Source organism: Hetaerina americana, unplaced genomic scaffold (genome assembly GCF_022747635.1).
Source record: "Hetaerina americana unplaced genomic scaffold, ioHetAmer1.1.p SCAF_8, whole genome shotgun sequence".
Lineage (NCBI taxonomy): Eukaryota > Metazoa > Arthropoda > Insecta > Odonata > Calopterygidae > Hetaerina > Hetaerina americana.
In genome coordinates, this window is record NW_027287427.1 from 11958220 (window position 1) to 11973598 (window position 15379).

A 15379-nucleotide genomic window follows, 5' to 3' on the forward strand; every position below is an offset into this window, starting at 1 on the left:
TAATGATCTATGGAAGATTTTCAGTAAAAAATATGGTTCATCCAGCCTTTTCCATTGAAATTGACCTTTTATGATAAATATTGCCATGTGTGATTTTCAGTACATCTACATAGTATGGTTCCTATACAGTTGTAAGTGCCTGTACAGTATACAAAGCACCATTCCCTGAATATTAAAAAATGAAATTGCCTTAACTTTCCCAGAAGCAACTCTTCCTGACTGTTTTCAGCGTTGATGATGCTGAAGGTTTTCTTACAGAGCTTTGATGTTGGCCCCCAGAATCAAAACTGATACACCCAAGAACCATCTGCAGTATTAACCTTTGAGAGAAACTCCTCATTTTGCTGTAAAATAAACGTTCAGCTGTGAACAAACCTGCTGAAAAACAACTTGTTGTTTTCACTACGGTCATTCCTGGAACCCACTGTGCTTAAATGCGACTTATGTTCAGTTTTCTGTTACCAATCTGTGGTTGGCATCCAATGGTATTTTCAATATCTCTGTTAGTGCTCTCCAATGTTGCTCTCTCACAATGGCAGCAGTGGTGTTAGTGTTTACTTCCACAATAGCCGTGACTGGTGCTCCATGTCCACCATCCTTTGAAAATGAATGTTCCCCATGCTTAAGCATTTAAAAAACATATCTTTTAGCTGTGCTATAGGGAAGAACATATTGTCCATGGGACTCCTGTAGAATTCATTACATAGCCTTCAACTGATGATTTGTTCAGGTAAAAGCAAAATTTCAATACAGCATATTGCTTGTTGCATTATACCTCCATTGTTGGTGAAGGCAAACTGAATAACAACTTGCAGTGGTTGCTTCTGATGCACTACTATTGTCAAATCAATGAAACTTGTAACCCTATGTATTACACATGGAGCAAGTAATATAAAATTAAGTTTTTTCAAATAAATTTTGCAAATAAAAACATTAATAACTATGCACTATTGTGCAACAATGTAGTAAAAGATTAGCCACCCAAGTCTTCCTGCAAACGGCAGAGTTTGCTGAGGCTATCCCCTAACATTAGGAGGCCTATTGCACATTAAACCTGCCTTGCTCTTTTCAGTCATAATGATTTTTACTTACCAATGTGGCCAAAGATAGAAAATATTTAGTTTATATGCATACAAATTTATTCAATGGCTGTTTTAAAAAACCAACTTGGCTTACCCCGGCTCTTAATATTGCCTTGGCTACACTTATTTAATTAGGTTTGGTACAATTGATTTTCTTTTAATTGCTGTATGTAAAATATGTGAAATGTGCATTAGAATGAATTTGGAATTTAATGTTGTTGAATCTTTGCGACTATCTTAATTAATGTTATAGAATATATTCATATCAATTGTTAATGTAATCTTAATTGATACTTAATTTTATTTTTTCTAATTCAAATGCCACTATGTGAAAAGGTAATTTGCTCTCAAACTCAGTTTCTTTAACATAGAGCAGATTGATAATGAGATAAATTGCAATGCCCTAATTAATATTAATAACTGCACTTGAAGCATTATGTAACAAAATTCTTACTTTTGAATTGTATCATTCATTTCCAACCAAGTCATTTGAAAATACTAGAAAACACACAATTAGGAATAGGAAAATTTGTTCATGAATGGAGAAACTTTTGCTTGTAATTTGCTCCTTTATTTTATATTTTTGATTGTGTTGATTTTGGCTCTGGCTTTATTAATGTCATATTATTTGATAATTCTGTCCATCATTTAGCTACGAAACCTTTTTTCAACATCCATTTTTCCATCAGTATTTTGCCTCTTGATGAAAGATTTTAAGCCCCAATTAAAGGGTATAAGGACAAAATTAGCAATTTTTTTCCCAATGTTTATTGAATAATATGGGTATAACTGGAAGATTAATTGGTAAGCAATATTGTTACTGTGGCTTTTCATCATTTAATTGCAGTTATTATTTGGTCAGTATTTTCCTAATAAATTATGAATATATTTATGCATGTTTTTGTTTGATAAGGCCCTCAGGGGCACTATATGTGGAGGTAGGCGGTAATGCTGTGTAAGTAGCCGACTTGAATACTGCTAACTTAAAAATAGATAACTCAATGGCCTACATAAAAATGATGACAAGTGTATTAAAAATGAAAATTTTGTCATTGGCTAGGTTGAAGTTTCGAAGTTAGAAATATTGTGGTTAATAATTGGCAGTTTTATTGTAAATTATGGATATTAGTGTATCAGAGTGAATTGCATGCATAAGTGAAACATTAGCTATATTACAAACAAACAAAACAACAGTATATCAAATCTCTTTTAATATGAAATAAACATATTTTTTAATGTTTCACTAGCGCATGGGGAACTCAGAGAATGGTTGCAATGATGGAACTATGAAAAGGACAAGTCAGATGAAAGATGAACAGAATGGAGTCAAGAAAGATCTGTTGAAGGAAATTGCTAATGATAAGAGAATGCAGCACTCAAAGGTCAGTTTTTCAGGCTTTTATATTCATTCCAGCCCTAGTGATTAATTAGCCTAAACTGTTAGCTTAAGAATATCAAACATTTGCATTATTGTTGAACTGGACGTTGAATTGCTGGAGAGGTTTTGAATTTACTGGTAATGCAAGAAGATTGTCCACTCCAGCAAGTTACTTTTGCATCCATCATAACCATATACAAATTTACTCATAGTGCTTGGGAATTCATGTAATAAACACCCAACTTTTAAGTTTTTCATTTTTCTGTTAATTGTTTTACAAAGAATATGATTGTTTTATGAGGAAATGAGATCCACAGAGCGAAATGTGTATTGAGACGACTGAATCAAATTAGTTAGCATGTTCACCCATGAAACTGTGTGACAATGGAATGATATATAAATGCTGAAAAGTATAAGTATTGAAGTCAAGAGCAAAATAAATTATATGCCTTTATGACAGCAAGCAATGGCTGTAAGTGCCCAAATGGCATAAAATTACATCTCTCTATGACATGGCTAAATTTTACATGCTCATGTTCCATTCTATGAAATCATTTAGTATTTAATCACTGATGTATTGAATTACAACCATAACTGAGTTTGACATACATATTTTTCGGTAATACTAGTGATATATAATCACTGGGCATCAAATAGATAAATATGTTTTTCATTCAACCATGTAAAACTCTCATTCAAGTTTAAGCTAATGTACTTTCCTTGTGCTCAAAGTATCTATCTGTGTGTGTTATGCCTATAGTACACTAATTATCAACTTCCTTTTCATCAGGCATCATAAATTTTGGCCTTCTTGTATATGCTCTGACAAATTTTTCATCTTCATCAATATTCATGCATGCTATCTCATACAGGGCAGTGAAACCATTAAAATTTATCCAAAAAAACCTCTGTGGCATTACTGCAAAATGAGATTCATGGCTAACAATTTTCCCCTTCTTTTTATCAATGTCCTTGGATAAAAAAAGTTGACACATCTTGAGGTAGATTCAAGGATTATTTGTAAATAGGAAAAAAACAAGTAATTTGGACCACCTGAAAATATGATATGTAAAATTATACTTAGTTTTCACAAAATTGTGTTTCATAGTTGCTAGCGGTGTAAATATAATTAACTTTATGTCTCTGATCACTTTTGGCTAAGGTTTGAAGACATATCCAGTTACCAAGAATTTTGCCAAATAATTTCTGAGAGTGTTTCACTGAAAACATAATATCTGTTTATTAGTTATTGAATTAACCTCACTAATGGTAATCTCATCTGTAATAGATACATTTGAACATTAATTTAAATGAATCCATTCCTAAATATTTACATTTCAACAAGTTATTTCCATGCCCCTTTTCATAAAAGCAGGATAAAAACACCTAAGTACAATTGAATCACATAACAAGAGAGTAGTCCAACTTTCAAGTACAGCTATGCTTGATCTTCTCTGTGCAATATAATATGAGGAAGGTTGAAAATCTTTTCTCTATTCACAACCATTTACAGCACTGTAAGCAGTATCACTGCATTCAAATCTGTCAAGCAATTTATCGTTCATCTTTTTTTTATAGACTCCTTTTTTCATGGGAATATAACAAAAAATGCCAATTACAACAAATATGTGAACTTCTTCTCCAAATAATAGAAAAAGCTTTTATTAATGGAAATATGACCATGTAGAACATTCATTCTGATGTGTCAACACTGCACACACTTGCAGATGAGATTAACAAACAGAATTTTTTCAATTACTTTCCATGCATATGTGTATGGACTTATGGATGGCCATTATTGTGACTATTGAAAAATGAAGAGTGGAAACACTCATTTTCCCTCATCTATTTCAATTCTATCGAAAATATTGGCAGCTTTCTGGTGAGAAGCTTGACATTTGGTAATCATATGATTTGTTTCGATATGCCCAGGATAATGGTGCACTGCATGCAAAGTAAGAGTTACATAATGGCCCTATTAAAGTCCATTGTTTATGTTTTATACTTTAAAATCTGCAATTTTTTATCTAATATATTTACTAAACTTCAATGTACCCAAGTTATTTTTGCTAAACTAATTCTTTTTCTTTTTTCCTTCGAATAGTTGATGGAAGAATTCAAGAAAGCACATAGCAAAATGTTTGCCAACTCTCTGGCTTCTGGAAGTGATGGTGACCACAACAAGGACAGTGCAAGTGAAATAGAGGTAATAAAACTGGGATGAACCTTTTGTCATTTATCCCTCTAATGAAAGTATTTATTCCTACTCATTGACATGGTATAAGACAAGTCCAAATTTCTTTCCAACTGAATCAAAACGTGAACGTAGTATTTTCAACTACCACCACCAACTCCACAGGGGAGTCATATAGGTATGTGCTTTGTGCATAGGTTAGCTTGAAATATGTTGGTTTTCTTTGTTCCTGTTAACAATGAGAATATTCGGATACTCTGTGGTCTTAAATGGTAGCATACCCAGACTGTACCTTTGACTGTCAGCTGCATTAGAGCATACATATCAAAATCAATGATAAAAGGAAGTTATTACAAAGATGCAAGAAGTCTCTTAATAGTTTATTGGAAATTTTTCTGAAAAGCAGTAGCTGACTTTATCCTAATTCCAACGTGTCTGAACCTCAAAAGTCTCAAGTCGTGGTGTATTACCAAATTGAAGGGTAACAATTCCTCTTGAGTAAGCACATGATTGAGCCAAACAATCAAGGGAAACATGATTATTTGATATTCCCCATGGTTCAGATTTTTATGGTTTTTTTATATTCTTTGAGAACTGCTTAGAGAGACTCTTATTTGGTTTAATAAATGTTTGTTAACTACTTCCAAGAAACTGTGGGAGATGCTGCAACAGTCACTTTTTTAAAGGAGTCATCCACTAATATGCATTTCAATGCAACAATTTAAGAGTGTAAAAATCATTTGCCTTGACTGGTATTCGAACCCGGATCCCTCAATATCCAGCCGAGTGCTTAAGCCAGTTAAGCTATTAAGGCGTCCTCATAAAATCTGAAATTTTGGGTACTTTAAAGTAATGAGATGTATCGAGGGATCCAGGTTTGAATCTCGGTCGAGTAAAATTATTTTTACACTCTGAAATTATTGCGTTGAAATGTTAATTAACATTTATTTGCTATTTCTAAATGTTATTTCTTTTACTATTCAGAAAATTGTGACAAAATTTCGCACATTTTTGAAAATTATTTTGATGAAACTCATTAACGAAAAGTAAATCATTTTCTTTCTGGGAGGGAACACACTTCATGGAAATGAAAAGATAAAGTTAAAAGGCATTGTGCATAGAGATTATGATAAGCTAGGCGAGAGTGAAGGGAATCAAAGTTCATCAGACTGCTTTAGACTAGCTGCTATTTACATCGCTTATCATGAAAGAATCCCTTAGGACAGTGTGAGAATTGAGTGTGCAGTGAGACAATAGTTCCCAGACTTTGTATGGGGAAGGGAGATCCCAAGCTACATGCATGTGGTGTAGAGTAGTTAAAACTTCAATTCAAGTTGCAAAATCCCATATTCTTTGTGTCATTCACTTTTGGAGTTGTCCCAATCCATACTTGAGTTGCTATGTCAAGAACACTTCGGGTGGAATAGGTGGAATAGGAATCTGCCTGATGGGATGTTGAAATATGGATCCCTTGATACCTTTCATTAAAAGTAGGCTAATGCTGATACTGGTTCTCTTCACCCTATTTCTTGAACATCTTGCCCCCCCATCTACCTGTGGCATACATTTGCTATGATGCCAACTGCAAGGATGGCAGCCACTGCAGTAGAGAGCTAGCATTACCTTCATACCTGGGAGTGTATATGGTTACCAGTTAGTCACCATGTTGTTTCAGTCAACATAGCCAAGAGCTGTTTATCCATCCAACTAATGCATGCATTACTTGAGGTCGTTAAGCAAGATGGGGTGCACCATCCTCTTGATCAATCGTTAGGATAAAGTTGCTGAGTTGATTTCACTTACATTGTGTTGATTATATAATGAGACCAGCAAAACCAAAGGGCAGTAATTTAAAGAGGATATAATATATAATATATATTTTGCAAAAGTATGTCTGCATGGACCTTTGCTGAAGATTTTTAAAATGGAAATGGTTCACTGCAGTCGGATATCAGGAATATTTTTCTGACCAACAGAAAATATCAGCGCAACTTGAATACAATTATAATAACAGAGATGAAGACTGCTACAATTGTCCTTAAAAAATTAAAATTTTATTATTAATTATATTTTAATTTAAAATTTTATTGAAATAATTACATAATAGGTATTATTTAGTGAAAAATTGTAGTAGTCTTTATCTCTGTTATAATGGAACAGTTCCAGGGCATCACACCTGAATCTGTAATTTATATTGAATACGATTATTCTTTAAGGTAATTGTATGATGAATTCATTTTGCCCAGTATTTCTACATAGTTCAATGTTTTTTCACTTAACTTAAATCAAGTTATCTGTTGTCATTTCTCTTACATACATAATTTTATATAGGGTGTGGAGTTCAACTTTCACTTGAAATAGGTCTATGGAAGCTACACTTTGTTTGTCATTTCAAGAGGTTAGTTTGCTTAAGTTAAAATTTGTACTGTCTCTAGTTGTAAAATATCAATGTAGTTGGGGAAGGGTGTGTGAAGGGTATGAGTGAGTGGCTGGGGAGAAATGGTGTGCATTTAGAGGAAAAAGGAAGAAATCGTCTTTCTAGATGGGAACTGAGAAGGGAAGTGGTTATCTGGAGGCATGAGGCATTTTAGGTTCTCCCTCCTTTCCAGCTCCTATCCAGGACAAGCTTGCATTCTTCTCCCCTCTTTTCTCTCCTCCTTGCATAATCTCCTTATATTCAGCAAGGGTTTCCATTACCCTACCTACCTTAACAGCTTCTCCTGCGTCCACTACTTTCCTTCATATTCCACCTGCGAGTTCATTGTGAAGTGTCCAACCCTATAATTTTCATGCAGTTATATTAGAAATCATTATCAATGATAATTGAAGAGATTCAAGTGGATTTCTGCGGAGTGATTTTCAATGGAAATAATCTCTGGAATGCATTTTGACATGAATGAGCCCAGCCAGATAAAATTCTTAAACGGATATATTGTTATTGAAAATACATTTCTTCACAAAATGATTTGAGTGCTAAGGTAGCATTTGGCTGATTATCTAATGCATGAATGGTATTAGATACCAAAATAGATACTTCAAGGTTTAATTGATAACTAATACTAACCTCTTTCTTTAATTCATCATATAGTTTTGATTTAAGTAGTAACCATTGGGCCCAATCAAGTACTTTTAGAATTGAGAGAAATTCTTTTATCTCTCTCAAAAAGAATTCCTTTCCCAGATTGTGTATTTTAGAGTTGAGATATGTCTTTGTCAGCGGCTTTTTATCTCCTTTGAAGTGTGTAGTTCTAAGTAAGTCTTATCAGTATGAGTGACTGCATTTCAATAATTATCCTTTGTTTCTTTTGTGGTATCTCATAATTGCTTAATGGCTAAAAAGATAAAATTCCCTTTGAGAATTTAGAGTTGGTTTCCATTTCATATTTGGAAAATATTCCTTGTAAAAATGACTTATCAGTATTTTATCTTGCATTTCATCAGAAGTGTATATTTCCATTAAGAAACGAATGTGTGTGTGTAGATATATGAAATCACTTGGGAAAAAGGAAAAGTGTCAGATATGGACAATGGTTGGGATATACTCATTATACTAGCTTGTCATTCACTTAGTAGAACTTGAAGTCTATTGTCATGGAGGGAAAGGCTCCTTTAATCACTATTAGAACATACAACGTGAGTAAAGAACCTAATAGTATGGTAATTATTAGAATAGCTAGTGTAATTGGCTAATTTTATTCACTTTCAAAAAGCCCCAACTTCTCAGTTTAAAGAGGTGCTACCTACATATGCTTGTTTGTGAGTTCATCAGGCTGTTCTCATGACAGAACTCAGCACATGGAACATAAAAAATACTTCCAACTGAAATTTTTTCCATTCTCTTCATCATGTTTTGTTCATTGATGAACTGCCGAATACTTTATCCATGATGATAATATTATGAGATAATTTTGAAAATTCATTAATGTTTTTAAATGAATTTTCTGAAAACATTGGTTGTGCTATTTGTGTGATTTTTCAATAAACACTGTGAAAGAAATTTTCATCATGTGAATTCATCCTGAATCCATTAGTGATTAATCATTTGAAAATAATTATATGTTTAGAACATTTGCTTTTCGATTGAACATTTTCATGTAGCTAGGTGCATATGTATTATTCAAATGGGTGAAAATGTAGCTTTCGTCCTCTTGGTATACAATGCAAAAATAACTAGGTTTCAAAAAAGGTACAATACAAATTCATAGATAAAGGAAAAGTACATTATGTGGGAAGGATTAAGAAATGCTGAACTAAGCTAATCTTGATTTGAGTAATTTTAGTGCTCAGGGACACATTCAGGATTATTTTATTACTTCAGGGCTAAAGATAATTCATCTGGAAAGGTATAAGGTGAATGAATTGCCTGGGTATGTCTTTTTGTTAACTTGCTGAATATCATAATTAAATTGTAACATTTGTCATTGCCTGAATAGTGTTGCTCTTTGAATGGTGTTCTTAATCCTGCACAACTTCTTCATTTCAGCAAAGAAATGTGGAGAATGGGAAACAGAGGATAATATTAGAGAGAAATGAGAACAACAGTATTAGTCGGGACTTCAAGTCCGGAACGGATGGAGCATCTGAATCTTGTGCTCCTGACAATGCAGTGGCAGAAACAGGGAATCAGCCAGAGCCATGTGTCACCCCTGCAACCCCACCTCCTCCTCCTCCGGTGAGAGTGATTCTTTGACAAAATGATACAGTTAATTTGCTCATTAATAAACAGGCTGATAACTTCATTTCTGATATTTTGAGGACTACCATTTAGATTTATTTCTATGCCGCACTTGAGTTTCCCCTTCATGCCTATAAATGTTATTGGTCTAAAGTTTTCTGCTCTTTCTAGTTATTGCGCAAGTTTTACCTCCATTCTTTTACAATTTTCCCATAAGATTTGCTTTCAGATTTACTTGAAAACATTCGGCAGTTTGGGTATTTACATTTTTTTTAAATTTTCATGACTTGGCAATATTGGTTCTGGCATGGTGCCGGAGTGTACATGAGCACCTGTGGTCATGCATGGCATGTACCATTGGGCCAGTTTAATTTTGAGGTGCACTTCACTGAATTAGCCATTGATTATTGAATTTTCATTGATATTAGTGGTCCAAATGACACCATTTATGTGAAACATGGAAAAAAATCCAAGAGCCATTATTATATTCTTGTTGAGCAGTAAGCATGGACATCTCCTGAATTTTATAGCACAAGGCAAACTCTACTGCAAATCCTTTATTGTTTGCTTCAATCATTCCATGAAATGAAGAAACATAAAAATTTGGTCTAAGAAATAGGTTCAAACTTGGGACTAGTGAGTTGTCGGGAAGACTGCACTTAATAAGCAGGTTCAGAAATGATAGATTCTAGAGAATGCAGCAGCCAAATACCCCACAACAGCTAATTTGCCAAACCTATTAAGTTTGTGAAGCATCTCACATAAAATTACATGTATGTAAACCTTGTGAGCCACTATTATTTCAACTCTTAGTGCAACAGTTTGGCATTATTGTGAAAAATTTAACTGTCAATGTAAACGAGCAAATAGTCTTCACTGTGACAAGTATAACAAAATATGACATCTGCACATTAGTCACAAAATGTCACATTACATGCCATCAAGTGTAAGTCCCTACCATGATTGTGGTTTTTCATGATTATAGGCCCTGGAATTCATTCCTCCTGGATAAAAATTAAAATTTAGACTCTTTCAAATGAATCTCTATAGTCATGAAAATGTTTTGTGGGTAATATCTTAAAGCTCTACCTACCTATTTAGTGGCTGACATTTGCCTGTTGGTCGGAGCAAGTTGTGTTTTTAAGTGTGGTTTATGTACGTTCTTAATTACTACTGTCATTCATGTTATTGTTTTTGCTTTCAATCTGGCAGATGCCCTCTTCAGAGCATGCAGCGGAAAATGGAGAAACCAAAAGGGAGAGATTAAATTCTGCTCCATCACTCCCGCACATGACCCAGAAGCAAACAAGCTACTCGCGTGTGCACTCCTCTGAGTCCTCTTCTCCAAGATCACCAAAGACTCCTTTCTTCTCCTATGAAAACAATATTCAAATCATAAAGAGTGAGAAACCAGCTCAAGTCAGTCAAAAGCAACCACAGGTCCAGCAACCTAAGGCACCCGTTTCAGTGACCATCAGTGAGTATCCATCTTCAAGTGTGAGAAGAGCTCAGCCCACAAGGTTTGACTTTTTGCCAGCAGGCAAAACACCTGGTAAAAAAATTGTAGAGTCCAGCAAGGATTTGAAGCAGCCAAAGGATTGGAACAATGTCAACAGTCAGTTGCAGTCTGAACTTTTGCAAACACTTTCTCGATCAAAACTCAAGGCTCAAACTGAGGCACCACCAGATGACAAAAGGCAAAGCAGTAAAACATTTATAGTTGGGCATGATGAGAATAACAGATTTTCCAAAGAGAATGGAGATGCTGGAGTGGACTCAGTATCTGGGAGACAAAATGGTGTGGTATCTCGATATTTTACACAAGTATATGGACCAGAAAAACCATCAACAGATGCCTTACAACCCCGCAGTCCTTCAGGCATCACATTTCAAAACACAGAAAAAATTCTTAATGCAATTTCCAATAAAGTGACCATCAGAATACCAAATAACAGTGCCAATGCAGTAAATAAGGTGAGTTAATTACAATTCATGTGTTTTCATCCTTATAATATTAATTTATTGCTGTTAAAGAAATAACAATAAAATGTGGAGGGCATGAGCACTCCAAGTGGTTTCACAGATTGGATGAAATATTTGCACACATCTTTTTTCAACATTTATCTTGAGTAGAAGAAATTGAAACTTTGTCAGGGAGGGGGTAATAGTTACTTGTTTAAAAATAGAATTGGGACATAAAAGTTAAAATTTTTAAGATATTAAGGTACAAAAGTCATAGATCTTATTCCAGCGAACATATCTAATAAAAATCAACTGTTTTTTGTTGATATTTTAGGTAGCAGGTTAGGGCCCAAAACACTTAAATCCTTTTCTATCTTGTAATAGTGTTATGTCATTCAGGGATTGAGGATGGCTGATTGGCCTTTCCCTGGTTCCTCTTACTCTATTGATTTGTTTTTTAAATCATTACAAACAAGTTCACTTAAAAGATTCAGCAAACGATTTTTTTTAGGGTAGATCTTATATGGTTCCAAATGACGGCTGCATATGGCATGGACTTCTCCTGGCCTATATTCTTGTTCACACCACATTATTTTCTTATTCAGTCCTTCGTTCCTTCCATTAGCATTTTTGTCATCCAAAAACTCTTCCTTCTTCTTCCTGCTTGCCCAACATTCATCCCAATCATTCATTCTTGCCCCTCCATCATAGCTTGCAGCATCTCTCAAGATCTCCCCCATCCACCTATCTTGCCTTTTTCAAATTTTAACTAGTATGCAGAAAAATCCATGGGTAAAACCTAGAAGAGTCAATAGGTATTGCCTTGAGGTGAACTTAGTATCTTATAGTGGGTAGCTGGATGCAATCATCATTTATCTATTATGTGAATATCTAAATGTAGCTTGGATATGAAGAATATGATGTCATGGATTAAATGAAAACTGTGACATTTTTTTTAAAACCCTGTAATTATTAGAGGGATTGCTTTGATGGTGAGTAAGTAGTCTTCACAGGTATAAATAATTAGGATTGTTGGTTACACAATTATTCTGCTAGATTACACATCTAGGAGAGACCAAGGTGAATATCTTTTTGAAAAAGAACAACTGAATTAAAAGGGACTGAACTTGTGGTCAAACCAATCAAGGGAGTTATTTTCCAATTCTTCAGCCTGATTGTAGAATTTCAGTTCCTTCCCAGAAAAATCACAATATCAATACAATACAATATAATCATATTCTAGTGAAGCTCTCTCTCTTCCTCAGAACTAGACAAAGCCATTGCCTCTCTCCGTATTTCATACTTTGGACACATTTTTCTTTAAAGGGTGAACAATTTGGGAATTGTATTTTGGAAGGTGTTGAAGGCTTTTAATAGATAAGATGAATCAAGAGGAAGCAAAACAGTAACTTATCAGTTGAAATGTAAGCACAATCATATATAACTTAATAGTAGTAGTTTTAGGGGAGGCGACCAAGAGCTAAGGGCATTTGCGCCATTAGGGGTGGACAGGAAAGGATGAAGGGTATAGAGAAACCCCCATCGGCACTATAGCCTACTCTTAAAAAAAGCCACCAAGGGGTCTGAAGTTTAATGCCCCATCTGACGAACATTGCACTCACTTAAAGTGCTCTCCACAAAAAACATCTCAAGCAGGGATCGGGATACCAAGGAAAAATATTTGTCGTCTGTAGGATTCGAACCAGGGCCCTTTGAGCGGGAAGCCTGTACATTAGCCACTGCACAATCCCTGGTATATTTAACTTAAATAAAATCGTTAGGTCTCTGTATAGGAATGAAAAATAATTAATATTCTCAAAATTATCACCCAAAAAGTCCAGTAAAATTATGTCCTGTTAATTTAATCTCCTCAAATGGTCATTGCAAAACCAGCAAATCCTCCACTTTGAATGGTACATATAGCTCAGTTGAATGCATTGTGATGAATACTTCCTTGCATGTTTTTTTACTGTAGATGTTTGGCAAATGAAATTAGCTAGATAATTTGGAATAAGTGCTGCTTTGCTCTTTGTTAATTCCTAATCAAGGACAATGTTGAAAACTGGTAAAAGCTAGTGGACAAAATCGATTTGAAATAAGTTTAAATTGTACATTAGATTAAATAAATAATACCCTCACAAGTTGTTAATATTTAATCTATGCACATTGAGGATAGTTTTTCATAATTGTGACTTGGGAACCAGGAGAAAAAAACTAAATTCATCATTGTGAAATTCATATTTGAATGTCTAATGGGTCTTATTAATGCATCAGGTAGGGTATGTGTATTTTAGTTGTTTGTTGAAGTCTGTTTTTAGAATTCACATTGAAATACAGGGCAAGTCAGTGCTACCTGATGGTTTTTTATAGTCATAAACATCTCTCCCTGTAATTGTTAGAAAATGGCATGTGGTTAAGCAAGAAATTAGGAAAAATGTCTAAGTTTGAGAACTATTGTTGTTGGCATTCAATGCCATTACTCTAATTTTCTTCCTAAATTGTAATTTCCCTTTCTTATTCCTAGTTTTTTTTTTCTCTGTCAAAGTATCACTTTCCATTACAGTAGCACTCTTAGTATATACATGCATAACAAAGGAACCACTTAGAGGAGAAAATAGTTTTGTGTAAGAAATGACACGCACTGAATCTGAAATATCATGCAGTGTTGTAATGTGTATATTTAATTGAATTTTGCAAATCTATTTGCAGTAAATTACATTGAGAGGGAAAAATATATTTAGCCATAGAAATAAATATCACTTCATCAGGAAAATAGCTTTCTAATTGCAGCTCTCTCCAGGTCACCAGAATGTGCTGTATAACTAGAGTATTAAGGGGCCTTTTAAAGGATAGAATTGGGAGTCTAAAGCACCGAATAAGTTTAAAGGATCCTCTTCTCTAGTCTCTTTACTCCAGAGAAATGAGGTATAGATTTAGGCTCTAGCTTGGAGCTTTATATAGTTTCTTTCACCTCTCCAAGCTGCAGAGCTCCAGAGTACATAATATGCTGGCAGGCAACCAAAGGAAGCTAATGGTTGGAGAAATAAATGATTACCTGCCTAACTAAGGGTTCAAATTTTAGTAATTAGCAGGTTGAATTGCCTCTTATTATTCGTTCAAGAAAAGCTAGGAATATAGGTATGGTGTGGTTATAATAGTCTGTACATGAAAAACATCTTCTTGTTAATAGGTTATTGCATGGGCATTGTTTAACTGCTATGAAGGTGTATTCTATTTTGAAAAGTAATAAGCATTTTTTTTCTCTTTCAGCATCCTTGATCCATTACCCACATTCCCCGCTCAAATCCATGTATAAAGTGTACAATGATGTTATTTGTAAAATAAACTATTAATGCAATGTGTAAGGAATTGCTATTCCTAACACCTGTTTTATATGATATACTTAAGAGAAGAATTAAATATAACATTTTTCCATCAAAACAAAACAATTACTTGACACTTGGAAAAAAAACTTGATGTACCTGATGCAAATTCCTGAGAATTGTACATGAAACTTTACCTGTATATGAGGTGAAAAGGTAAAAGTGGAAAATGTTTATTTTGTGTATATGAACTAATTTAATCAAATATTTCATTGAATAAAATTGCATGTAACTATCAATATTTAGTAGATTTTGAAAATTACTCCTGTAGTGTGTGTATCTAAAAAAATCTTTATTTTATGAATTCTTGAGATGTAATAAATTATTTTTATCTATCTAGGAACAATTCATTTATGGACTTTCTTATGAGTAATTAACATTGATGAAATATAAACTTCAAGAGAAGGTTTAAATTGAATATAGGCACGACCACATTGGGATGATGGTAACTCCTTGAGGTATCATTGTGTTAATATGATGCCTAAAATGTCTTACCTTTGAATTGTCATAACTTTTTATGAGGTTCATTGTAATTTCTTGAATATGAAGGCATAGGTAGGTAGAAAATTGAATAACTTTGGAATGAAAAATGCATTCATTGTAATTGTTAGAAATAACTCTGAAGACAGTTCCCCTGCTGTACTGTAATTCAGATGCTGTTATCAACGAATGGAATTAATATTTAAGCTTGAATGTAGCAGCTAT

The 15379-nt window shown here is 34.0% G+C and overlaps 1 protein-coding gene across 1 annotated transcript in view; it reads left to right on the forward strand.

Moving 5' to 3' along the window:
- Positions 1-14967, forward strand: part of LOC139697728 (uncharacterized) — a 102293-nt gene extending 87326 nt beyond the window's left edge. The window contains exons 9-13 of the mRNA XM_071596552.1: positions 2330-2464; positions 4565-4666; positions 9138-9326; positions 10542-11303; positions 14562-14967. Of these exons, the coding sequence (XP_071452653.1) occupies positions 2330-2464; positions 4565-4666; positions 9138-9326; positions 10542-11303; positions 14562-14570 (1197 nt within the window). The 3' untranslated portion in view covers positions 14571-14967. The remainder of the gene's footprint in view (positions 1-2329; positions 2465-4564; positions 4667-9137; positions 9327-10541; positions 11304-14561) is intronic.
- The last annotated feature ends 412 nt before the right edge of the window (positions 14968-15379 follow it).